Source organism: Rhagoletis pomonella, unplaced genomic scaffold (assembly GCF_013731165.1).
Source record: "Rhagoletis pomonella isolate Grant_MI unplaced genomic scaffold, Rhpom_1.0 Rhpom_scaffold_00004, whole genome shotgun sequence".
Lineage (NCBI taxonomy): Eukaryota > Metazoa > Arthropoda > Insecta > Diptera > Tephritidae > Rhagoletis > Rhagoletis pomonella.
The window spans coordinates 14,591,233-14,617,916 of record NW_023458558.1 but is presented as its reverse complement, the minus strand read 5'-3'; the positions used below and the strand labels follow the sequence as shown (position 1 = coordinate 14,617,916).

The 26,684-nt window shown below is 34.1% G+C and overlaps 3 protein-coding genes across 7 annotated transcripts; 1 reads left to right on the top strand and 2 right to left on the bottom strand.

The window, feature by feature from the left end:
- Positions 1-1,516: 1,516 nt before the first annotated feature.
- On the bottom strand, positions 1,517-11,368 carry LOC118737075 (high affinity copper uptake protein 1). Of its 2 annotated transcripts, none has more exons than XM_036467335.1 (2): positions 11,023-11,368; positions 1,517-2,204 (listed from the first exon to the last, which is right to left on the bottom strand). In XM_036467335.1, exons 1-2 carry the CDS (start codon positions 11,089-11,091, stop codon positions 1,743-1,745), a joined length of 531 nt encoding a protein of 176 aa, XP_036323228.1. In that variant the 5' UTR covers positions 11,092-11,368; the 3' UTR covers positions 1,517-1,742. The 2 variants fall into 2 exon arrangements, with proteins under 2 accessions (XP_036323228.1, XP_036323227.1); XM_036467334.1 differs by lacking the exon at positions 1,517-2,204 and adding an exon at positions 5,036-5,776.
- A 9,438-nt stretch (positions 11,369-20,806) lies between these two features.
- Positions 20,807-22,929, top strand: LOC118737073 (4-hydroxybenzoate polyprenyltransferase, mitochondrial). Of its 4 annotated transcripts, none has more exons than XM_036467331.1 (5): positions 20,807-21,024; positions 21,099-21,196; positions 21,263-21,706; positions 21,776-22,473; positions 22,545-22,929. In XM_036467331.1, the coding sequence occupies exons 3-5, from the start codon at positions 21,292-21,294 to the stop codon at positions 22,767-22,769; spliced, it is 1,338 nt and encodes a 445-aa protein (XP_036323224.1). In that variant the 5' UTR covers positions 20,807-21,024; positions 21,099-21,196; positions 21,263-21,291; the 3' UTR covers positions 22,770-22,929. The 4 variants fall into 4 exon arrangements, with proteins under 4 accessions (XP_036323224.1, XP_036323223.1, XP_036323225.1 ...); XM_036467330.1 differs by having other exon boundaries at positions 21,099-21,199; positions 21,265-21,706; XM_036467332.1 differs by having other exon boundaries at positions 20,808-21,199; positions 21,265-21,706; positions 21,776-22,469; positions 22,545-22,659.
- A 175-nt stretch (positions 22,930-23,104) lies between these two features.
- LOC118737074 (eukaryotic initiation factor 4A-III) lies at positions 23,105-24,754 on the bottom strand. Its single transcript, XM_036467333.1, has 3 exons — positions 24,482-24,754; positions 23,858-24,416; positions 23,105-23,799 (listed from the first exon to the last, which is right to left on the bottom strand). Exons 1-3 carry the CDS (start codon positions 24,618-24,620, stop codon positions 23,292-23,294), a joined length of 1,206 nt encoding a protein of 401 aa, XP_036323226.1. The 5' UTR covers positions 24,621-24,754; the 3' UTR covers positions 23,105-23,291.
- Positions 24,755-26,684: the final 1,930 nt, after the last annotated feature.

Below are 26,684 nucleotides of genomic sequence, written 5' to 3'. Positions count from 1 at the left end.
CTTCCTTGCTGTCGTGTATCTATTTTAAATTTTCATTTAAATACAATTTCGCTGTGGAATCTTGTTCTTTGTACAAAACTGAAGACAATGCATTTTCTAAGATAAGTGTGCATCCATTTTCGACCAAACCCACGTTTTTGTATATTGTTAAATAATTTCAAGAATTCATTTTCAGACCATATATATGTATGTATAAACTGCGCTTAATTGTTAATATTTAAATATTAGATATGCAACCCTGTGTTTGTACCAAACAACAATCAGCTGTTCAGCACAAAATGTAAACAAACGAACAAATGCAACAACAATTTCATGGAACAAGAAACAGTGTTGCCACTTTACTGACATATTTAAATAAACTTTTAAAGATAAATGGCATTTAAATAATAAACGTTAGTGTCTGAAATTGGCCTTACATATACGAATTGAATACATGAAAGGGTAATAAATGCAGGCATTTTTAACTACGTTTTGTGAAATGATTTCGTAAAATGACAAACGCATCAAAGCTCTAAACGCATCGAAACCACCATCACCGCGCGACACGAAATTAAGGTTTTATCTACAAAATCTAAACGCTTTGTCGACGGCGACATGACTTTTTTTTGGCATTTGTTTGAGTTTGACATTAAAGAAGAGGAAGAATCTTATCTGTCGCTGGAAAAATAAAACTATATCTGGCCACAGCTACATTTTTGGCTAGTCGCGGTGTTGCCGTGTCGTCGCCAAAATAGTTATTCACATAAGAGTACATGTTAAAATAATATGACAGCTGTGGTCCGTAGCCCGTCGTTTCTAATGTGTTTCAAGCTTAACGCCATGTCTATTACAGATTTTGAAGATTAAACGCATTGCTTTTTTGGCACTCCGATATTTTGAGTTTATATTTTTGTAATTCATTACAGTCTTGTATTTTCTAAAACTAGTATATAACATCGAAATTTATAACATTAAAAAAATATACATATTTTTTTAGATAATAACGTCTGTCGCTTTAATTATAAAGTGCAATATACAAGTTAATATTTGAAATGTACCTGCATGTGTACACATTAGGGTGGTCCAAAATAAAAATAGTTGGAATTTTAATGCTCTCATCCCCTAGGATTATTCTATATTGAAAAAAATATTTTTTATTTTGAAATCAAAACATATTTACGGGTCGCTGAAATCCCTCAAATATCATTGAATATCAATATTTTTCGATCGGAGAACTCTGACTCTCTTCAGGAGACTTACAATAACAACGTCCAATTGTGAATTCCCAATTATTGGGAGCCTGATAAAGAGAAACGAAGTTTTCCGATCCAAAAATATTGATTGTCAATAATGCTATACCACTTCTACGAAAAGTGGTTTTTTCCCATATAAAATACATGGAAAATTTTGAGCGCTATGAGCGACCTCTAAATATTTTTCGATTTCAAAAAAAAAAAAAAAAATGGGTTATATTTTTTTCGATATAGAATAATCCTAGGAGGTGAGGACATAAAAATTCCGACTTAACTTTTTCACATGCATTTTTGGATTACATACAAACAGTATATACATATATAATAAACTATACAACAAATTTATTTTTCTAATATAAATTTACCACAAAACGTATATCTTTCCAAACAGATATAAAATTAGATAAAATACATTAAAAGTTCGACATAACAATATTTGTTTAAAATGTAACAACCACTCGAGCTCAATTAGGTTTCGTACATACTATGTAGTAGTTATACCCTCCAGTCTTAAGTGCAGCATTCAGTACTAGTATTTTGCTCTCTAATCCAACCGAAACAGAAGTAGCCAAAACCTAAACCCAGTATTACAGACAGGCTCAGCCAATAATTAAAATTCATGAAGACCAACATCAGAAGATAGGATATGATGACTTGTATTACATTTAAAAGCGTTTGTATTATGTGATCTATTGAAAAAAGACGGTCTCTGTAAGTTTTGCTTCTGATTTCTGGCAAAGGAGCTGGTGCATGTGGACAACCGGCTGGATGGGTAGCCCGCTTCGCTTCCTCTTCGGCCATACGTTCTGCTGCCTTTTGCACTGAGCGTTTGTGTAATTGCTGGCGTGAACACTTCAATGCTTCATAAATGAAAGCGATAAAAAACCAAGCAACACAAGAGAAAGCAAACTCCACAACAGTACTGGCGACCCAATTACGCCATAAAATTCGTTCACAATGTCCACCATGAAACTGAAAACAAAAAGTTATGGAACTAGTTAGTATATATATACATATATATACATATAAAATTTGTGTACATACATTGGTATCTATGCTTAAAATTTTAATTCAATAAGTCAAGACAAAAGATTGAGAATCTTTTATAAAAATTTAGCATAGTCTACTTTCACAAAGGGGGCGTTCCCATAAAATCCTCGTAAACTTACGATTTTTATGCTTTTTAAGACTTTACGAGCTTAAGAGAATCCCCTAAATGTCATACACAATGCAGTGGTATCTATTATTTCTTTAATTTTCGGCGCTGAACAACGCTTGTACCGCCAACCGAATTTACTAGCTAGCATTGTAGTATATGCCACGATATTGTCATCATTCTTGAGTAAAAGATTTTAATTGCCAAGATACATCAATTTCTGGCGTTCTCACCACTCACAGGCAAAACAAAGTACATGTCATTTGTCAAAGAATTATAGCGAATTGTCACCCCTATTGCGAGTGTCGACTAGTAGTAGATAAACGACTATTATTCGATTATTGCTTTTCCAGGGTATTGTGAATGTCGATGTCCCGTTCAATAAGTGACTGCAAACAGTTTTTACAGTTTTGTTTGTAGAAGGATGTTCGACTTAAACTTATTTACACTCACATTGAAAATACGATGGATAATCGATAATCGAATAATAGTCGTTTATCTACTACTAGGCGATACTCGCAATAGGGGTGTGTGTGTGTGAGTCTCATGTATTTATTGGTGTTAATGGCGCTATCGCTTTTCTTATATTAGTGTCGGCGCGGCAACTCCGACTACGGTGTTAACGCCATGGCGCCGCACATCGCAGTGTTACCCATGCCTAACTTGCTGAAGATAACTTTAACTTTGAAATAGGCAACGTTGATGTTCGCATATCTATAAGATAAGGTGAAAACGATGTTACAAAAATGAAACATAAAAACACAATTATCTTTGCATGGATATACACCCCGTGTCATAATTATAAGACAATTTTTACCATTTTATCTTTATGTTATTTAATTTTAGATATTTTTTATAAAAATTTAGTTTACTTTGATACAATTTTCGAGCTTTTTATTCCGATTTCTTAGAAAGGTTTTGAGTATGCAGTGTTGTCGTTGACACGTGGTGTATACATACGCTCCCAGTCATTTGAATAGTACACCCTTTTAATCCTCAATATAAACACTTTTCCTTTTGTTTGTTTAATATTAATTAATTAAATTAATTTTTTATAAAAATTTTGCATATTCTACGTGTGAATCCGTTTTTAAAATTTGATGTAAATTAAAAAAAAAAAACATGTCAACAGAGGAATGTGCTATCTATTGACCTGCAGTGCATATGTTAATATTAAAAAAAAATTTGGAGTATGCTGGTTTGTACCCATGCAAGAATTAACTTCAAAATATACGTTTTTTATGAAGGATCGTATTTACAATTTTTTACTTGTAAATAATGTAATTATTTACAGGGTGATATTTTTGGTGTAAATAATGTTCATTTGTAAAGAATTGTAAACAATGTAAATATTGTTAAATATTGTCTCGGTGCGAAAACCCACGTGTTTCAGCCAGGGTGGTGCCTGTAAAATATTTACAGTATTTACAATAATTCTTTACTTGTAAATTGTTGTAAATAATTGTAAACGATGTAAATAATTTACAATTTACAATTACTTACAATATTTTATAATTGTTTACAATATTTACAGTTACTTCCAGTGTAAGGGCCAAATTCACAGTTCGTAGTTAACTCAGAATCGCACTGTGAATTTGGCCCTAAGTGTAAAAATTTTAAAATTTGTGTAAGTGTACAATCCTGATGCTAATCCCTTTTTCGTCGGAAAGGTGGTACCTTAAGGGTGGTCCCCCACTAACTTTGTTTAGATCGGATAATTGGATCATGAAGCAATTAACGGTACACCTAATTTTTAAATGAGGATTGAATTTCGAACAAAAATTTTGAAAATTCCACAAAGTTTCATCAAAATTTCAAACTTTTTGATCAGAATTTTAAGAAAAAATGTTGGCACGCACTTTTGTATCCCATTAAATTTTAGTACAATAAAGTGCAAGTTTTAAAGAGGTAGGCAGGCCTTACCGTTAATTTTGGGATTTTTTTTTACTCACGGTGCTTAACATTTTCTTCCATACAAGATATGCTCAAAATTTTTATATATGGAGGATTTTGTTTTTGTAAATTTAGAATATAAAGATTGAAATTTTTATGAACATTTGTTGAAATTCGTCGAACACTTTTATGAATCTTGCACAAAGTTTGAAATTTTGGCATACATGCTTTTTGTTAAATAGTGAGCTATATTTTTACAAAAAATAATAAAGCTTGTCAAAATGTCGTGTTCCTATTTGTTTCCCGGCTAGCGTATGTATATACTACATGTACGATTTTTAGAGCATGGCTGGATATACATACATACATACATATAAAATTATACTCAGCAAATGAACTCAAATGAGATATGGAATGGGCATCCCTGCAATGAATAATTTCTTTAAATGATTGCTTCATTTTGCTTTTACAATCATCATGCCTTTTGCAATAGTCATTTTATGGACAGTGAATACAATGACACTGCTGGCTTAAAGCCATGAGATGGAGCCTCGTAAGTAGCAGAGAATTAATCACCTTGTAAGATTGTCGCAATTTAAAGACAAGATACATACATACATTTCTGAAAGCTTATGTACATATGTATGTACTTATGTAAAGTTATCGACATCAGTATTTGCAGTGCAATTATGAGCTTCATGTATATTTGTATGTATGTATAACATATAGGTACTTAATCGTATTGAAAAATAAAATTACTTGTTTAGTTGAAGATCAAAATTATTTATTAAAATTTTTTGAGTGTAAAATTTAGAGTAGAGACACTTTCTTATACTAAATATTATAAATTCAAATACGAGTACATGCTTAATACATATGGACATAAAACGTAAAAAATCGCCAATTCACCTATATACATACGTACATGTTTCTAAAAATTATTGTTAGTAATTTGCAGTTATTTATTCTTGTGTAGAGTATATTTTGTTACAGATTATTTTGAAATACATATTTTCTAATGACAACAATCATTATCATAAGCATCATGTTGGCTCCAACCAAAAAAGAAATATCCCAAACCTAATCCTAAAACGACTGACAAACATAACCAATAGTTATAATTCATGAAAACTAACATTAACACATAAGAGAGAGCGACTTGTATAAGAAATAACAGCGATGTTATGATGTGCGTCGATGTTACAAGAAATCGCCAATATGTTTTCGATGTTACTCGTATTTCGGCTAAAGCTATTCTAGAACTATACTTCATCGGCCCTGATGAATTATCAGCGCTCTGATTTAACTGCAAGTCCAAAGTTGCGCCTTCGGCTTCTTTTCGGACAGCCCGCTTGATCAGTTGTTGGCGCAAAAATTTCAATGTTTCATAGAGAATACCCATTACAACGAATGCTAAGCAAGATAGTGCGAATTCTACATAGGTACTGGCAACCCAATTCCTCCAAAGAATGCGCTCACAATGTCCGCCATGGAACTATGGATTTTAGATAAGAAAATATTTTGAAGATTAGTGTTATGAATGGTGCTATGAAAATTATTGAGCAAATAAACACTGTAACTATCAATTAAGCTGCATAAAGGTGCTGAAGGAAGATCACTTATGGACTTGTAGAACAAATTCATTTTCAGTTCAGTCAGATTGTAGCTAGTATGTGCATACATACGTATGTGCCTATAATCCCTTATACAGTGGTGATCAAAAATGGATGATAGGTGTTTTGTTCTTAATATTCACAATGAATTTCAAGCTAAAATTTTTTTGTTATTTTTTTATACAAGTATGGTTGATGCGACCTTGGGTTGATGCTGTAACAAAATATTTTTTTTAATTTGTTTTAATTTGTACAGAAATTAGAAAAATTCAATAAGTTTTCATTAAAATTTTGACATTTTTAAAAATAATTTTTATAAAATTTTTGGGTATGCAGTTATAAATTAAAGTAATGTAAGTGTAAGCTTAAACGGCTAAAAAATCGCATTGATGCTTAAAAATGTTTTTCTTTTTTGTACTGAGGGCTTTTTGATATTTTTTTTACATACATACATATATAGGGTAATTTAGGGAAACTGGCTTTGATCTTTTTTAATTTATTTCACAAACGGTCTAGCGCATATTCTTCTACAAGGAATTCACGTTTATACAGAAAAAAGTGCAAAACGCCCGTAAAAAACAAAATAAAATATTAAAAATCAAAGCGATCAAAGATTTTTTAGCTTCTCAAAACTTGCGCTTATTTCGCCAAAATTTTATTAGCCTTGTAACCGCATACCCAAAACTTTTATAAAAATTGTGATTAAAAAGCTCGAAATTTAGATAAAAAGTTGTGGTATTATTCTAAATTCTGTAAACAGTTTGAAAGTTTGAATTGAATGGTTTTTGTTAAAGTATGAACCATATTTTTATAAAAAAAAAACAACAAAAAATTTAAAGCTGAAAAACATTGAAATATTATAAACAAAACACCATCAATCCACTTTTGACCGCCACTGTATATACGGCATTCACCTTAAGGCTGTGAATGATTGGACTGGAACTATCAGTGCATTTGAATAAAATTCGGTAAGCAAACTCACAGCAAGGCACAATAGGTCAAAAAGAAAATTTTTGCCTGCAAAACTTAAATTTCGAAATTTTTGCCGTGGTCATGTCAGAAATGAAAGTCAAGGACTCTTCAGCTCGTGCAGTTTCAAATTCGAATTGTGAAAAGTTTCCCAATTAGAAGTACACAATTAAACTTAAATTGATTTGGAACATGATTATGTTTTAAAAAATGCTGATTTTATGCCAGGTGACACTATCTTATTCGAAATTTTCTCTTTACAAGTTTTGTACAAAATTACCTAATGTCAAAAAATAAAGCGTGAAAGTGGTTTTATTACTTCACCTGTTTATTGCGCCATGGGTCAAGTCCAAGTACCAGTCAATTTCTAATTGCCGTTAGGTGACACAAAAGAGAAGCGCAACGATTTATTAAGCTCGGCGAAAGTGCTTATTGCCGTCCCTAAATTGGAGCGCTAAGCGTTGCGTTTTCCATTGTCATCGAGTGTCTGGGCGCGTTTTCCTACTTTCACTTTCTTGTCCTTTCCCTTTCTTTCCGTCGTTTGCATCCAACTTCAACACGTAATGCCCTGTCAAAAATGAAAATTCCATTTGCGTTATTCATACAAACTGTATGGGCATGAGGATTTTTGACAGTTGCTTGGCGCTTAACGCGCCAATTTAGGGATGGCAGTTAGGCGGGCACAGTGCCAAAAAAAGAAGAAGAAATATGTTCAATATTTTCGGGGCAAGGATAGAGTGGTGTAAACAGCGCACAAATTGTACTGCAAAAGAGAAAAAATTTATATATATATATATATTTTCCGATGAAAGATCCTTTTTGAAATTTCCAAATTAAAGCATGTGACACGCTTTGAAATAAATCCCAATGGGATGGTATATTTGGCCGAATCAACAGTGTGGAGGAGGAAAGGCTACATTGCAATGCATTGTGGTGATTAATCTTGGTGTGGCAAAACATGTTTAGATGTTATTTCGGGAATTATTAATCCGGACGCGTATATCGATGTCCTTCAGAGAAGCTGTCATCCTGCTTTGAAAGTGAAATACTGCTGGTAAAATCTATAATTCAGCAGGTAAAAAACTCGTTTTCACACTGAGAGAAGAACCACAGCATTTTTCGATGAAAATAGTTTATCCAGATTTAATCCCAACGATTTTACCCTCCTTCTGCCCAACCAACAGGTGAGACGTAGTCAACATAACGTATGATTTTTGTTTTGTGTCTTGTCGTGCAAGCAGGAGTTAGTTAAGTTTAGGAATCTAAAACTACTCAATCTTCAGCCAAATGGAACGAGCTATTAACCATCTCTGTCATTAATTTTACGACAAGAGTAAGGTGGGAGATTCTATTCTGAATCCCAGTTAAAATTAAGTAAGAATTGTTTTTGAATTGATTCAATCTTTTCTGAATAAACTTGATAGCAGGGATTCCGAACAATAGATCCGTATCCTAATATTTGTCTAACTAAAGTTGCAAAACAAGAGCTTTCGTTACATAAGGATCATTGAACACTATTTTCGCATGCCCGCGGAAGTCGGGCGCGCACTCTGGCAAACAAAAAAATACATTCCGACCAAACTATATCGAAATGCACCCTTTTTTCATAGATAAGTGCAGAAATGTTTATTACATAAGTTGTTGTTAAAAATTTTCCTCCACGAGGCGCAAAAATTTATTAAAGTTAAAGTTTTCATAAAAAAATTCTTGAAAAGCAAAAAAAATATTATATTTGTAACGCAAATAATTTCATTGTATAGTTTAATGTTTTTTAAATCCGCAACCAAAAATTTTTTTTATTTGGACACTTTCAAAGAAAAAAAATCTATAACACAATACAACATAACAAAATTTTCAATTTTTGATTAAAAAAAAACTATTTGGAATTTTGCAACAAAATTTTCTTTTCGACTACAAATCTCGGCGCTGCCTGAATATCATTGAAAAATATTAATCTTGGTTAATTCGGGACCCACTTGCTACAAAACTCAATACCACAATTTTGTCTAAAGGTGCTGATCAAGATGTTGGAAATTTTGGTCAAACTTTGCAGATTTTTCATATTTTTTGCATAAAGTCTGAAATCGTGTTTGTTAAGTACTCACCGATACTTTCATAAAAAATTAATAAACATTAAATAAACTAAAAAAAAATAGCCAAAACTTACTAAAATGCTGCGACCCATTTTTTATTTGTTTCACTGTATGTGTATCTCGTTAACCGATTTATCAATTTGTAACAAACTCAGTACAATCATTGACCTTGGCATAAGAAAGCTATATGTTGAACATTTTCGAAATCGGACTAAAATTACGCCCACTATCGACTTCACAAAAAGAAAAACGCGTAGAAACGTTAAAAACGTATGGTGCATTGCTTTAAAACGTTGCACCACGTTGGATGTTGTATTCTAGCAGATAAAGGATCGAATCCAAAAATTTTCATACATGTGATCAAGGTTAAAAAATAAATAAAAAATTCACAAAAAAATTCGAAGTTTGTGAGAATTGCCCATATAATTTTAGTTGAGTTTTTTTTTTAATTTTTTCAAATTTTGACCTAAAAATTTTGCAACTTATTCATTTTATTATTTGAAAAGAATATGTCGGAAGTCAAGCTAGTGTAGCTTTTGAGTTTTTTGAATAATCATTATTTTAAGCGAAAAAATAAAACTGAATATGAATTATTATCTTTGAGCGTAAAAATATAAATCATAAAATAATCATTATTTTTAATCGAAAAAGTAAAAGCTAAACATTATTTATTAATTCTAATTTTTATAGTCGATTTTACCAGCAATTTATTTTTTAATTTTTTAATTATTTTTTATTTTCTGTCAATTTCTATATAAAATTCAGAAAATTAAATTAATTTTTCACTGAAATTTCTTTCGTGAATTGGCACGAAGGTTTTAAGACACGCGGAATAGACGAGTGGATTTAAACAAAAATTACAAATTATACACAATGCTTGTGAATGCAAATTTGTAAATAAGTTTGCACTTCTATTTTTTAAGTGACAATCAAAATTGTATGGCCAATCGTTGCCTTTGTTCTGCACAACACTGATGTAAGAATATTGTAAACTCGAAAACATAAGCCTAAATGGAAACAAGTCGTAACGAATAGTTTTTTTGTTTGCATAAAACGACGTGCGGAGTTGTAATTTGATGAAATAAGTCATAATCAGTCAAAAAGTGAATTTTAAATTTTTTGCTAGTTACGGCTTTTTACACTTCAGGTGACGATATGTAGTATTATATGCTATAGCATTCATGCCAAACATTTACATTTCGAAAATTGCATAGTTCATTAATTATGACAAAGATTTTATTAAACCTGTTGAAAGCTTAAATAGTATGTATGTATGTATTTCCAAACTTATTTCTTTCCAGATATACGTACATACATATATGAAAGTCCAACGAATGACCGATAGCCCGCAGGCAAGCAGTGATTTTGATATGCCAAGCCAAAAAGCAAGAGATAATTCCAGTGTTTAATAAACACACGTACTCTCAGCTAATTAAAAGCTCAGCTTTGACTATTCTAACATAAAGTTAGCTACTACGTCATATATATGCATAGATATGTAAGTACATTAGACTGCATCACCAAAAAAATGTGGCGGTTTTCCACCGGGGTTACAAAATGTATTATATTTTAAGACGTCCACCAAAATATTTTGGAAAAATATTAAGATTTACGCGAGCTGGACCGATTTGAAAATACTTTCAAAAATGGAGTTCTTTATGAATAAAAATAATTTCTTAAAAACAGCATCCAAAATCTTATTATTACGATTCGGTTTAAATTTTTTAATATTTTTATGTAAATTTTTTAAGCTTAACCGGTTTGGTCATTTAAAGGAATTTTCTCAAAAAAACATCATTAAGAAACTATTTTTATTCATAAAAAACTACATTTTAGAAGGTATTTTCAAATCGGTCCAGCTCGCTTAAATCTTAATATTTTTCCAATATATTTTGGTGGACGTCTTAAAATGCAATAGATTTTATAATTCCAATGGAAAAACAGTACCGATTTTTTTTTTTTTTGTATAGCGAGTGATACAGTCTAATGTACATACATAGTAATATGCCCGCTTTAATGTGTACAATACACAAATACTTATGTACATTTTTATTTAATTAACTTACCACCATTATCATAGGGCAAGAAGCTATGTCTGCCGATGTATCATTACCATGCGTATGTCCCATATCCATTTTGATAAAAAAAGTTTAGTAAAACGTATAACTTATTATATGTAGTTATTATTTATAAAAAAAAACCAAAACAAATCTGTTGTGGTTAGATTTTTGCAGAGAGATAGCACGCAGAAAAAGCTGTTGATGATACTGTCTGTGCAAAGCGTCGTTTCATTCGTAGACACTGTTGTGACCACTGATCGTTGTAGATCGTTCACTGAGCAAACAGATCGTCGTGAGCTTACTCGATACACGCCGAGCAATAGTGAGACTAGCACTGGTTTCCAGTGTGGCTGGTTAGGGCATTTTTAAAGAAAAATATTTCCAAGCGAGTAACAACGAGAACAATTGCTAACGCCTATAGATAAGAGATAATAGCAACAAAATCAGTGCTGCATACTGGGTTGGTTGGGTGGCAAAGCGCACTGCAATAATGGCATGAAAAACAAAGAGCAACATGAGACAATAATAGGGTGTTGAGTTTTTCGTATTGTTTTGACATACTACTTACAAACATATGTACATGCATATGTACATTAGGGCGGGTCAATTTGTGTTGGAGATTTTTTCGCCTATGCGCGAAGAAATTTGAAGAAAAAACCAGCTGCGAAAATAGGTTTCTTAGAATTTTGGCTGTAGTGTCGGAAGAAAGTGCTTAAATTTAGTATAAAAATATGCTGTAAGGGGTGATTTGGTATGAGTAATCATTTCTGCATTTATCTTTTTCTTAAGACTTCCATCAGAAAATTTTCACATTTTCTTCGAAACCTATTTTCTCAAATTGGCAAACTACAAATTGATTTTCCACCCATAGTCTTTTCAGCAAATTTGCTTAGAATTACACGTAGAATCCTCCTATGCTATGCGTGCATAGTAAAAAAAAAAAATTACCCGCCCTAACATACATATCTACTAATATTTATGCTTGAAAGAGAATGCAATACACTGGTTGCAGAAATTTTTACCAGTTTTGGCTACATTTCTTTTGTTTATTAATGTTTCATATTTTGTTATGTAGTGAAAAGCATTTCAAACTTTGTGCAATAAAGAGACATAGTGATAAAAAAAAAATTTATTTTGCCGCCTTTTAGTGCATGAAAAATTCTCACTCGGAGCGCTGGCGATTGGAGCGCTCAAATATCTGCAGACCAGATCTGTCAATTTGACGTATTTTAGTTTGATTTCACATTCTTAACGTCTCCAAATTCTACAACTGGGAATTCACTTTCGCTCGCGGCATATAAAATTTCTGCTAGGTTTCTTAAGCGCAAGACAGACGGGCATGCTTATGCAGATAAACTAGCATACAAATGCGCATAAAAATTTTGCCCTGACAGACGGCAGTATTGTGGATTAACGCGCCGGAGGGTAGTGGGTTCGAGTCCCACGGCCAGTAGAATTCGCATTTATTTCGTTTTTATTCATATTTTTATAAGTTCTATATATTTTTAACGATGTTTTCAACAGTAATTAAAGTAAATGAAAATAAAATAAAGTAAAATTAAATATATAAATCAAATAAAAAAATAAAAAATAAAAAAATAAATAATAAAAACAAAAAAAAAATTCAATAGCTCCAACCGAGGATCGAACCTGGCAGCTACAGGTTTGTAGCATGCTACTCTCACCACTCGGCTACCGTCTACGCCAAACTCGCCTGCTTTCTTTGCTTACCTGTACAAAAGGCAACAGCTGGCCGTTTTTCCGTTCCGTTCCCAATAATTTCGTGCATTTGTTCGGCTGCTTATGCGCATTTTAAAGAGGAATATGCATTTAAAGCAAATAAGCGCTATTTATGCAATTAAGCGAGCCCGTTTGACAACCGTATTTAAAGACTTTTACATAACTTTTTGAAGACTCACCAATGTTGCTTGTTATATTTACTACCTCACAACCTTCTAGTGCCTGAAGCTAAACGCGGACAATTCAACAGTATACATACGCATTCGCAAAACCTTCCCAACATTTGATGCGAATGTCGATGCGAATGTTAAAAATGAGGCGAATCATTCGTATAAGCTAATGCGAATGCAAATATTCGCAAAATCTCTAATGTATTATCAATATTAAAAGCGAAGAAGTAAGTGGATCCCAGTTAAAGTATAGATACATACATGTATGAACATAGATACAAAGAATTTGATAAGGGCATACATATCAACATAAATATGTACTATAAAACGCACTGACCTCTTTTGACTAAACTGTTTAAATTTTAAGCTAACTTAACGCTTATCACTTTTATAAAAAAAAAAATACATATTGAATTGATTTCATCTATCACCGAGCGGCAATAGGTTTGCCATTGCCTGGCGAGCGGCGACCGCTGTTATAAATTGCTTTTTTTTTAATTTAGATGCGGCCCGGACCAGGGATCGAACCCAGGTACTGCGGAGTGGTACAACGCAACTCCGACTACTCAACCACGCCGACCGCCTATTATCTTTTACGATGCTACAAACAATATACTTATGTTAGTAAACTGAGGAGCATACAAAGGGCAACAGCCGCAGTAGCAATAAGTGCCAGCCCGACAGCAAAATGCTATTCTCAATCTGATGCCTATTGATCTACATCTGGAAGAAGTGGCTCAGCGGCGGTTCGGACATGGCTTTATCATTAATCTTCTTTTGTTGTTGTAACAATATACAAATTCCCCAAACAGTTTTTCTAGAGTGATATTGGGGTGCCAGTTCTTGGCCATATATCTATAAATTAGGGTCCTTCCAGTTATGTAGAACCGACTGTCTAGGAACTACTCTCTCCTACACACCGACGGTTTCAGAAGTGGATTGCGTGGTTGGAGCCGGAGTCTACTCTGAGGAACTCGGTGTTGCTTTGTCTCTACGATTGGGAAAGGATTCAACCATCTTAATAGCAGGGCTTCAAGGTATCCTCGAATCTTGTAAAATCTAAGGTAATAGAGTCCGGTACAAAAGTAAAGCAACAATACATTCTGACATCCACGCGGCGCTATACGCAATAGCATCATCGGTTACCAAATCTAGGCTAGGAATATTGATGAAAGCTGAGGAATTAGCGAGGGCAGCAGCCCGTTTGGATGAATACAAAGGGCAGTACTGGGTTGCCGTCTTAGAATAATCTAAAAAGAAATTACTCTGCATTTCCTTGGACTAGCTAGAAGCAGGTGGTCAGGTATACTGGACTATAAGGTATCAGGAGAACACTTGTCTGACTACAACAGACATGGACAGAATCGTCAGGAAATCTAAATGGTTCGACCATGTAACTAGGTTAAATACAACGACTAAGTTATTGGTCACCGAACACACGGTCCTTAGCGTGGGTTATAAATCGGTTCTAGTACAACATGAAAATAGGTTTCTTATAATTACTGAACCCCTTTTTTTCTAGTAAAGAACCCGTTATTTCATACTTGATGCGATCATCTATTTTAAAATCCGAATATGTTTTAACAAGGGGATTTATAGAAATGTAAAATTATGTACTTATATGAACAAATCGCGCGAGTTGATTTTTTAGCGTCACTCCCTTCTCTCGCCAGAAAAAAAAACGCTAAAGCAGTCTTCTTGCAGTTATTGTAGTCAGTGGAGTTCCAGCAACAAATACAATAAAATAAAAATAAAAATCTAGTATTTGAATAATTTTAGCCTTAAAATATTTTTTAAGCGAAAAAGTATCGAAATTACTAATTTTTTCATTGTCACTCGAAAAAATCATTATTGTTTATGTTTAATAACTTTGGAAAGTCTTCAAATACAACATAACTGTGAAGTTTCAAGAGTTTATCACGAAATTAGAAAAAAAAATGCCAGCATGCAGGATATTTGCTGCTTTTTTGCATTTTTTGAAGTTTAACGAATTATTTAATTCTAATAATTTTAGATACTTTAAAATATTAAAATTAAACGGTGGAAAGAATCTAGTGTAAAATTCCATTTTTATATACACGAAGAAAGTAATATATGTGTGCATAAGGAATACTGTACAAAAATCCTAAACGTCAATATTTATTCAATTTTAAACAATATGACTTTAAAGTGCCAGTAAACGTGTAAGATGACTGTGTATGGTGCTGCGGGGCGTATACGTTACATACGCAACTACGGGTATATGAGCTCGAGTGGTTATTTTTTACATTCAGTATATACATTAGGGTGGTCCTTAAATGTAGGGAGAAAATTTTCACATCAGATTTCCTAAAACTCAACTCCTACGTCGATGCTACTAATCGAAGATATCACATATAAATTTTGATCCCGATCGAAGTCGGTTAAAGCGTGGCGCACAGAGGTCAAAGTTCAGATTTACTGTGACGACGTCTTAACCGACTTCAATCGGAACTAAAATTTATATGTGATATCCTCGACTTTAGTCGTATCGATTTTGGGCATTAAGTGAAAAAAACATATTTTTTTAATGTTTTGAGTCCTTAGAGGCATCTGGCCTTTGACCCCTTTGCGACGCGCCTTATTCGACTCCAATCGGGACCAAAATGTATATGTGATATCTTCCACTATGGTAGTATGGATTTTGGGTATTAGATGAAAAAAAAAAATTATTTTAATTTTTTGAGTCTCCATAGAGGAATCTGAACTTTGTCCTCTGTGCGACACGCCTTAACCGTTTCCAATCGGGACCAAAATTTATGTGTGATATCTATGACAGTGGTGTTACCGATTGAAGGGTGAGACTGAAAAAAATCGTTAATTATATTTTTTAAGGACCACCCTAATCTACATACATATGTATACATATCCTTTTCAAAATTTCATTTAAATACAATTTCGCGTTGGAATCTTTTTCTTTACACCAATCTGAAGATAATGTATTTTCTAAGATAAGTGTGCCTCAATTTTCGACCAAAGAATACGTTTTTGTTAAAAAATTTAACATCTCGTGAGATTTGGTCTTAGATTGTTTGGAGTTTTCATCGGGTAGTTTTTTTATTTTTTCAACTTCCATCATCGTTTTTTGCAAAAATTTATATTTAAGTTGTCAAATATGTGATACTGCTCTGAATTTCCTTTTAATATCAAACGGATTGATGCGTGTGAACACCGTATTACTGGCATAGACTTCTTGATGTAAATGAAACTACGCACAACTCGTTAACTTTCATTTACATGAGACGATTTTCTAAGCGATTCAACATTGCTCAACAAAAATCGCTCCTATAACTGGTGATCCAACAAATAATCTGGCGAAGAAATCTCTTGCTTCACAATAGACAGCAAGTCAACTTTAGTATTTCCATATACGTGGCAGATAAACTCAAAGAGAAATTTGCTACATCTCTTCACAAATTGGTTTTACAGAGAGGGCGGAAATTTTTACTTTTTGGTCAAATATTTAATTAAATATGTATTTCGCTTATTCCGTTTTTACTCTTTGCCGTTAATCAACAGAAGCATTTCATATTTAACAATCTTGTATAACATTTTAACCCTCGAAGTGCCATTTCTTTTCGAAAAAGAAAAACCTTATTGCACATCTACAGGCATTTGTTCCTCATTTTGTTTCCTCATTTTTGAACGAACGGTACAGATCTGATGACCTGACAAAAAATCCCGTCTCGTAAATTTTCCGAGAAAATTAATTTTTTCATTTTTCTGCATGTTTCAGCGAGTTCCTGGCGTTACCTTCAAATTTAGGGATATTTTAATTTTTTTATATGTTAAAATTTAATTTTAGATTAATTATTTTTTGACTTTTCATGAAAATTCTTAAAAACTCTAAAAAACAAGGTTGTGTTTTAATTTAAGGTACTTGGCTAAATATTTAAAAGAACATAACATAGTTATCGGAAGGAAGGGAAACTTAAATTTCGCAGGCCTGCGTTATTGAGCCTTTCAATGCGCACTTTTCCCGCCTCGGATGTTAGAGGGAGCCAAAAAATAAAAAGTCTTTAAATACAATGCCTTTAACTATTTTCTAGAAAAGAAAATACCCGATAAATATTAATAATTGAAACTGTAGAGAAAATCTTAAACTTAATTTGAGTCGTATATTACAAATCAGTATTCGGTTTTTCTAGATTAGGTAATTTTGCCAAAATATTTTAATTTTTATAAGAAAAACAAGTTTTAACAGGTTAAAAATTTGAAATATAACAGATTTTTTTGTAATTTGTTTTCATTTGTATTAAAGCCTATTAGCGAAGAAAAGCCATGATTAAATAAAACAGTTGTGAATAATCAAATAAAAATTAGTATGGGGCAGTATGGATACTAAAAGTACTGAGCACTGCATTCTCAAAATTATCGGCAGTACCCGATTTTTAAAAGCACTCCAAATACTCAGTACTCACAAAACAACTCGAAAGTACTGAGAATTTCAAATAACTCGAAAGTATTCAGTACTCAAACGTACTCTGTTCCAGTCATCACTTTGATGCATATGTATACTGAGGATCGATTCAAAGTACTCAGTATATATAAACTGTCTAATAGATACTTAAAAGTAACGAGTTTTTTTTACATTTACCGGTGTTAAGAAATGTTTGTACTCAATTTCAAGTTTCAACAGTTTTCAAGTACCATATTTGTATCCAGTACATTAAGCCATTTCATTGACACTAAGGGCGTGTGTGAATCGGTAACAAAGTTGTATGGGGAAAGCTGTTGAATAATATTTTTACTATGGTGAGAGAGTTTTGCCAATTTTATGTGTGAAATGAAATCTTTTCTGACAGCATTAAATTTTTGATAACTGCAGATTTATGCGGCATAAAATATTACAAATTGAAGTGAAATTAATATTTTAAGAAAACATCTACCATCGCTGATCGCAATTCATCAATTTAAGCTTTTATTTAACGAAAAATTTCACACATCAACAATCTTTGCGATTGTCAAAATTTTCTATTCATTTGTCAAAAATTTCACTAGCCTCATAAGCTACTGAAATTTTATTCACCTCATACAGAAGGATTTTTTTTTTTTTCATTCACAATGCAAACTTAAAATAAAAATGTCTTGGAATAATTACCTTACCTAGAAAAACAAAACACAGATCCATAATCTACGACCCCGAATTAAGTTCATAAGCCTCAGTGCTTTTTGTGTCAGTTCCTGAAACTACAGCTTTCTTCGATTTGGTCCATATGTGCATACATACATACATATGTATGTAAGTACGTAGTCAAATACATTTAATCGTCAAAAGTCGAATTTCAATCATAAATGTATTTTTGATATCATTAAAGTATTAAAAATTAACCGTAAATAATCCACCCTAAATATTTCCATAGATTCTTTAATCAAGAAACTGTTTGCTATTAACTGGCCATACGGTACGCATGTAGTATAACAATATTTATAGCAACGGGTACAAACAAAAAGTAAAAAAAAAAATTAGTTCACATTCATACATACATATATATGTACATATGTATTTGTCAACTGGTAACAACAGTTAGTACTTTGGTCAGAAGCGGTAAGTGCAATCAATTCTTCACTCCGGTCACTAACGTTCGTTTACCAACTTTCTTGTCGGCAATGACTGTCTCAATGGATTTGATACCAGCCAGCACTTGTGACACTTATTTCTAGTTTACCGGCCATTAGGTTGGCGTGTGCAAAAACTTTGGTAGAACCATCTCAATTAGTAGTGCCGTGTGCAAAAGAAGTTCATTTCTTTTTCAGAAGTTGGGGGTGTGTGCAAAATGTGGTGAAGCTCATTGCGTTAACCGCTTCGATCGGTTTGTGGGTTTGGTACGTTCCTCGTTGGGCCGAAAGTTCAAAGATATTTATGCAAACTTACTTAAGTATGTAGTTTCTTAAAGCTTTGTATCTTATTTTGTAATTATCTTAATGACGGTAATCAATGACTTCAGTTGCAGAGAAGAGGCGAAACCGTCTTCTCCTCCTTATAGTTGTTGCAGCGAAACGCTATAGTAACGGATAAGTACACATTTAGTTTTATTCGAGGCAATAAATGTGCTCATGCTGTTACCACACTAGGCCTAGACTCGTGCTGCCAGAAGTGATGATTTATCTTCAAAATTAAGACTTATTTTCAAAAAATATCGTCAAAATCTGAAACTGGAGATATTAATAAAATAAATAATTTTGAATTCTTTTCCAGTCGAGAATTCGCTGAGTAGACTTATTACTCCAAATTTTATGCAGAATATTTTTCATAAAAGATTTCTGGCAACACTGCTTCTGCAGGCGACGACACGGTCTCCTTGTACAAATCCCTCTGTAACAAATTTTTGTAGAGTTACTTTGGCCATCTGCGCTATGGCTAGGTTAAGCGCATTGCTCCTTCTATGTATTTGTACTTTCAGATGCCAGTCGTTGTGGCTGAGTGAGTGATTGTGCCTCAAGCTTAAAAAGTGGGTTTAAGCTCCAAATCGATTTTCAGTACAAATTCTTGAAGCGAGCACAAGCCCCATCTGCGCAAAAACTGAGTCTGAGTTGAGAGGCCCAATGTCTCACTGAAACTAGCGCACTTCTTGAGACAAAAGCCACCGCCACATATGATACTATGTGTAGGTTTTGTACTTAGAGCGGGTGTGAATCGGTAACAAAGTTCGCGGCGAGTAAAATTTTGACAACTATGAGGTGAATAAAATTTCAGTAGCTCATGAGACTAGTGAAATTTTTGAAAAATGCATAGAAAATTTTGACAATCGCAAAGATTGTTGATGTGCGTAATTTTTCGTTAAATAAAAGCTTAACAGCCTTATTCTCTATCACGAACGATTCATCTGCAGAGAAATGCTTCAAAAATTAGTCCGGCGGCATCATTTTAGCCGGTTTAAACGCAACCGAGACCATTTCAACGTAATGTATGAAAAGCAAGACGAAGACGGCCGATAGAGTTTAAAATCGCAATCTGAGAGGTTGTCGTCTGCAGACAAATCGTTCGTTTTGCCTATCGTTCGTGATATAGAATAAAGCCCTTATTGATGAATTGCAATCAACGATGGTAGATGTTTTTTTTTTAATATTAATTTCACTTCAATTTTTAATATTTTATTCCGTATAAATCTGCGGTTATTAAATATTGACTGCAGTCAAAAAAGATTTAATTTCACACAGCAGATTGGCAAAACTGTCTCACCATAGTACAAATATTATTCAACAGCTTTCCCCATAGAACCAAAGAACGTAGATAACAAGAAGGGAAAACTCGTTATAATTGTAGCGAAAGTGAGTAACAGGTGCGTGCCGTCTCTTTTGCTCTAGTACGTTTCTTAATTGGATGAAAAGAGAAGGCATGTCCCTGTTACTCACTTTCGCTACAATTATATCGGATGTCCCTTCTTGTTATCTACATTCTTTGTTTGGACCACGTTAACCGATCTCTATACTTCTTTTTCATCGGAAAGGTGGTACCTCAACGGTGGTCCCATACTAATTTTGTTTGGATCCGATAATGAGATCGTGGTGAGTCGATTTTGTTTTGTGTTTAAAAATTACTTGTTATTAATTTAAATCTGCATCCCTACAAAAAAAAATTGTATGCATATAAAGTCCATTAAATACTCCGATAAAAGTTTGGTGCTTTTTCGAGAAAAAACGCGATTTTTCTTGGGTTTTAGTGCTTTTTCAAATTCGAAACTTGGCAATACTGCGCATCAGTCCCACAAAACGTCGTTTTTTATAAGACAAATCATGGCAACACGAAAAAGCACTACCGGAAGTACAGGGTGTTAACGCGGGTTTTCTCCCTGCACTACCGGTAGTGCTTTTGGTCCCAACCGATATTTGGTCCCATATAATATCCCATTCGTATGTTTTTGTTTTGTTTCGTATGTTTTTGTGCTGCAGCATGTGTTGAAATGTATTCTGGCAAAAGAAGAATCTGAGAATTTTCGCTAGAAATCAGCAGAAAATCTTCGTCAGCAAAAGCGTGCACTTTAATGGAAAACTAGGGTAACTTATCCACTTAATTACTCATTTATACGTAACGAGTGCAAATGCTGACGAGGTCAAGGTTACGAAACATTCATCGAAGGTAATTGCAGCTGCGGAAGAGAGAATTCGGATGCTAAAATACATACTCAAGTTTATTTCAATAATTTGAAACAGCAAAAGAGCAGCAGCAGCAGGGCTAATCAAGCCGCTCAACCTCAACAACCACAAAAGCAGCATAAGAACATCAAATTTATCTTGCCATTGCCAAAAAAAAGGTATTTATGTTAATCCCATGCAAATTTCAACTATATAACTAACCGGAAATGTAACATTTTTTTAGTTCTATTACCCGCCTTAACCATTAAGCATGCTATTGATACGCAATGTACAATGCCTTCAGAGAGGTGTCACATTGCCAACAGTCGCCTACGCTGCACCACAAATGTGTTTGCTCGGAAGAACGGCGAGAGTCGAAGGAAAAGATGTTCACACTAGCCTTAGGTATTTGACCAAATGGCCCTCACATCTTATCGGTTATACTCAACATAGTAATTCCACCTTGGAAAAGTACCCAGGAAACATGATGATTCTACGAACAATTAAAAACAGGTACGCAAGCAACGAAAGCAGAGAACGATTGCCCCAAAATTTGGGCATACAAGAGAAGAACCCTAGCGGAGATATGAGTGTAGACAACTTAAGTAAATCTCATGTGATAAAGAATAACATAGTAAATGCGGTTAAACCATATTGGCGCTTAATGCGTTTGGATAGACCTATAGGTGAGCATAATTTGAAATTTTTAATAGAAATACATCTGGTTGTTATCAGCTTAATCGCTTGCATAATAGGTACTTACTTGCTTTTCTGGCCTTGTGGTTGGAGTATTGCGCTGAGTGCAAATGCTGGCTGCTGGCCTGATTGGAAAATGTTGGGCCTTTTCGCTACTGGGGCATTGATAATGCGTGGCGCCGGATGTACTATTAATGATCTCTGGGACAAAGATATTGATACGAAAGTCGAACGTACTCGAAATCGACCACTTGCCGCGGGCGAAATCACGCAATTTGATGCTATTGTTTTTCTGTCAGCTCAGTTGAGCTTGGGCTTATTAGTGCTGCTGCAGTTAAATTTGCAATCAATAGTATTAGGAGCAAGTTCCTTAGGATTAGTCGTTACATATCCACTAATGAAGCGGATAACATATTGGCCTCAGCTGGTACTGGGCATGGCTTTTAACTGGGGTGCACTTCTAGGATGGTGCGCGACACAAGGTGCGGTCAATTGGGAAGCTTGTTTGCCATTGTACCTCTCCGGTATATGTTGGACGATTGTATATGACACCATATATGCTCATCAGGATAAATTCGACGACATTCAAATCGGTGTGAAATCAACGGCTTTACGATTTGGGGATAATACTAAAATCTGGCTATCTGGATTTACGACGGCTATGTTATCTGGACTTACTTTGGCTGGTATAGCGACCGAACAAACAATAGCATACTATGCAGCAGTCGGTGTAGTAGGAGCCCACTTAGTACAGCAAGTAATCTTATTTTTCTAATATACATATGAGTTGATTAGCATAAATTTATGTATTTTTTTCTATCTTTGCAGATATATTCACTCAATATTAATAACCCATCAGACTGTGCGAAGAAATTTTTTTCTAACCACCAAGTGGGATTGATTTTGTTCCTTGGGATTATCTTGGGCACACTTTTAAAACCAGAAGAGAAAGTGGATAGCAGCACAGTGGCCAACGCAAGCAATACCCTTACACAAATGCAGGCGACGGGTGGACTGGTTCAAATACCTGCTACACCTGAAGCATTGACGTAATGGGTTTTCCAGCGGTTTTTCCGATCCTAATAAAGGCTACTATAATAATAATAATTGGCTATTTTGTAAACCAAAGGGTAATTTTTATTTTTGTTAAGAAAATAATTTAGAATTAAAAATTAGTACAAAGTATTAAAAACGGGACTTTTCAAAACTCTCATTTTGATTGTTGGTGTTTTCGACAGTTCGACAGGTAGGAGTCTAGACTCAAATTAGGTTTAGCAAAATGACACTGAAGATAACACAACGCCGAAACCGGTTTGTCATCAAGCCAAATTTGACAAAGGTGACGAAAAATCGTCCAACAATACATCACCTTTCCAAATAAGCACTCCTTTTAAAGTAGCGTTTATACTTTATTCGTTTAAATGTTAATTACAGTTTTAAATGTTACTTCAAATTTTCAGATACGATAATTATGGGAAGAAAACTTATTTCAAAGGGGTGTGCGAATTTTGCCCAGCCCAATTCCTTAATTTAAATGGTTGTATTTGTGATACTTACGCATCCTTTTCTTAGTATTTAAATTAAATCTGCCACATTCATTGGCATTTCATCAATTTGTGTGGAATAGTATTGCTCAATATCACGCAGAATGCGAATGTCATCAGATTTTACAAAATTAATAGCGACGCCTTTGCGTCCGAAACGACCTGAACGGCCAATGCGGTGTATATACAGTTCACGATTATTTGGCAGATCATAGTTGATTACCAAAGACACTTGTTGCACATCTATACCTCGCGCCCACACATCTGTCGTGATCAGTACACGCGACTGGCCAGCCCGAAACTCTTTCATGATCTCGTCACGCTCTTTCTGTGGCATATCGCCATGCATTGAGCTTACAGTGAAATTCGCTTCGCGCATTTTCTCTGTCAACCAGTCCACCTTACGCTTAGTGTTGCAGAAAATCACGGCCTGTGTAATTGTTAATGTGTCATAGAGATCGCATAGTGTATCAAACTTCCATTCTTCGCGCTCAACAGCGACGAAGAACTGCTTAATGCCTTCCAGTGTCAATTCATCACTAAAATCAAAGAATATTTAAGTTAACAAAGGTTATTTATTATTCCGGATTTACTTGCCGTTTTACGAGAATACGAATCGGATCTGTCATAAATTTTGAAGTCATTTCAAGTATTTCGTGCGGCAATGTAGCAGATATTAACACAACTTGGGTTGCTGGCGGTAAATAGCGATATACATCATAAATTTGTTCCTTGAAACCTTTATTCAACATCTCATCTGCTTCATCGAGTACCAGCATTTTAATGGCTCTAGTCCTCAGCACACGTCTTTTAATCATATCAAATACTCGTCCGGGTGTACCACTAACTATATGCTGTCCGTAATCCAATTTTCGTATATCTTCTCCCAAGTTGGTGCCACCAATGCACACATGGCATTGTACATTCATGAAATCGCCAAGCGCCAGGATCACTTTCTGGATTTGGACAGCCAACTCACGAGTTGGCGATAAACATAACACTTGTGTTTCACGCAATGTTGTATCCAAACTTTGCAAAATCGAGATTGAGAAGGTGGCCGTTTTTCCTGTGCCGGATTGTGCTTGCGCGATGACGTCGCGGCCTTTCACAATAGGTTTAATACTACGTTGTTGAATGGCCGATGGCTTTTCGAACCCTACACACGTATGTATATAAAAATGTATGTTATTTTCGTTTTTGTTACTCCCTCATACTTCTTACCATAAGCATAAATTCCACGCAGCAGCTCCTCTTTCAGATTCATAGCATTGAAAGTTGGTACCACCTCTACATCTTCGCTAGTCTCAAACTCTACGTTTGATAGATCCTCCGCTTGTGCATTTTTACGCAGCTTATCCATTTTGTTCGTTTTTGGTAAATTCTGTAGTGAAGTGTGGAATTTTAATAAATATTTGGAATAAATTTAACTAGAAAATGCGGATGATGTTTTTGCTTTTTTTGACGTTTCCTTTTGTTGTAGAGGTGTCAAACTATCGATGGTACTATCGATAGTATCGATAGTTTTACTTTTTGGGCCTTTCGATGAGTAGTCATAGTTTTTCTCTAAAACTATCGATAGTACTAGTTGACTATCGATAGTTTAACACATCTAGCCATGAACCAAAAATACAAGATCACGCCTTCTTCTTAGTAGCCCGTTATAATCGTATTTAGGAAAAAAGTTGGGCGACTTTGACATTAGCCGTTTGTTTAGATTCGTTGTTTACAATTTGGTGGTGGCTTTTTACTGCAATTTGCTTAATTTTCGCTTGTGACAACGTGTGCACACATAAGGTAAAGTATAATTTAACACAACGACATGATTTATAGAAGAATTTGCATAATAAAAATGATTATTCATGCGTTCAAGAATTACGCTGTTTTTTTTTGTTCTCTTCGTTGTTTACTTCTTTCTTTCGGGAAGGTGTGATCTTGTGTCTTTCGTTCATGACATCTAGCACAGCCGATTTTATTCATAACTTCTCCATTTTGTGTAGCTGCGCGTGGGTTTGGTAACTTTGCAAATTTTTGTATAATAGGTGATATTTTCTTAGTGCTTCCTTCTTTAAGGGCCGTTTTCTCAACCAATCTCTAATTGAAAAGTTCCCTTTATATTTAAACGTTGCTTTAAAACTTATAGCTTTGTTTAAAGAGAAGCATTTCTATTATCGGTTTTTCACGTATGTATATATGTTTCTTGGCTGTAAACAAATCAAAAAAATTATATTACGAAATTTAAACAATTTGTAATAAATATGTAAATAAATAAATAAAATTCGATAATAAAACGCTTTACTTTAGACACAACTATACATTTCTAAAGCGATCTGTAAATATGAAGTGAGCTTTAAAGTTAAAGGTTGCTTGAGAAAACGGCCCTAAGTGTGTTTCTTTTCCCAATCATTTGTTTTTTTTTTTTGTATACAAGATTGCGCCGTCCTGGGCGTTGACATTTGTGTACCACAAGTAAACAAAGAATGGAGCGAAAAGAAGAACGAGTTGAAACCATGAACCAAAAAGACAAGATCACGACAGCAGAAGAGTGGCCCGTTATAATCGCAGTTATGAAAAAAGTAGGGCGATTTTGACATATGCCGTTTGTTTACATTTGTTCGTTGTTTACAATTTGGTGGTGGCTTTTTACTGCAATTTTCTTAATTTTCGCTTGTGACAACGTGTGCACACATAAGGTAAAGAATAATTTAACACAACGACATGATTTATAGGAGAATTTGCATAATAAAAATGATTATTCATGCGTTCAACAATTACGCGTTTTTTTTTGTTCTCTTCGTTGTTTACTTCTTACAACAAAGATGGCGTCGAGATTTCAACAGCTAGAAAATAACTTTTTTCTTTCTTTCCTTAAGGCGTGATCTTGTGTCTTTCGTTCATGGTTGAAACTGCCAAAGCAGTTCACTTTACAGCGAATAACGTGTTTTAATTTTGCTAAATGTGAAAATATTGCATTTTTCACCTAATCTATTAGAGAACAGTGAACATATTCGTGCACTCCATTGCTTTGCAATTAAGGCTGCTGCAGAAAACTGCAGAACGCTTCATGCATCTTGACGGCTGTCGCAATTTAACACACAGCACTTCATTGTATTAGTTTTTACGCAGTCCTCAACTCAAAATCACTCACAAATTGCAAATTAACACAATTTAAACTGATTTTTCACTTATAATTAAAATTTCTCTTTCGCTGATTTGTAAACAAAGGTTTATTTACAAGTTACCACAACTGTCAGAATTGGCAAAACCAAAGTAGCGGTACCACTGACGGCGTCACCTTTGTTTATCGATAGTATTGCTGCAAACTATCAACGAGAATGATAGTTTTTTTCTGAAACATGGAAACTATCGATAGTTTTACAACTCTATTTTGTTGTAATCGTTCTTAATTTTGAACAGAGTTGTATTC

What these genes read in the sequence shown, in the direction of transcription:
- LOC118737075 (XM_036467334.1), bottom strand. Translation starts at nt 11,091, where the DNA reads ATGGATATGGGACATACGCATGGTAATGATACATCGGCAGACATAGCT. An exon ending in CTTGCCCTATGATAATGGTG is followed by an intron (nt 5,777 to 11,022) that starts GTAAGTTAATTA and finishes TAAAATCCATAG; the next exon opens with TTCCATGGCGGACATTGTGA.
- LOC118737073 (XM_036467331.1), top strand. Translation starts at nt 21,292, where the DNA reads ATGCTATTGATACGCAATGTACAATGCCTTCAGAGAGGTGTCACATTG. An exon ending in GCGTTTGGATAGACCTATAG is followed by an intron (nt 21,707 to 21,775) that starts GTGAGCATAATT and finishes CTTGCATAATAG; the next exon opens with GTACTTACTTGCTTTTCTGG. An exon ending in GAGCCCACTTAGTACAGCAA is followed by an intron (nt 22,474 to 22,544) that starts GTAATCTTATTT and finishes CTATCTTTGCAG; the next exon opens with ATATATTCACTCAATATTAA.
- LOC118737074 (XM_036467333.1), bottom strand. Translation starts at nt 24,620, where the DNA reads ATGGATAAGCTGCGTAAAAATGCACAAGCGGAGGATCTATCAAACGTA. An exon ending in GCGTGGAATTTATGCTTATG is followed by an intron (nt 24,417 to 24,481) that starts GTAAGAAGTATG and finishes ATACGTGTGTAG; the next exon opens with GGTTCGAAAAGCCATCGGCC. An exon ending in ATTCGTATTCTCGTAAAACG is followed by an intron (nt 23,800 to 23,857) that starts GCAAGTAAATCC and finishes CTTTGATTTTAG; the next exon opens with TGATGAATTGACACTGGAAG.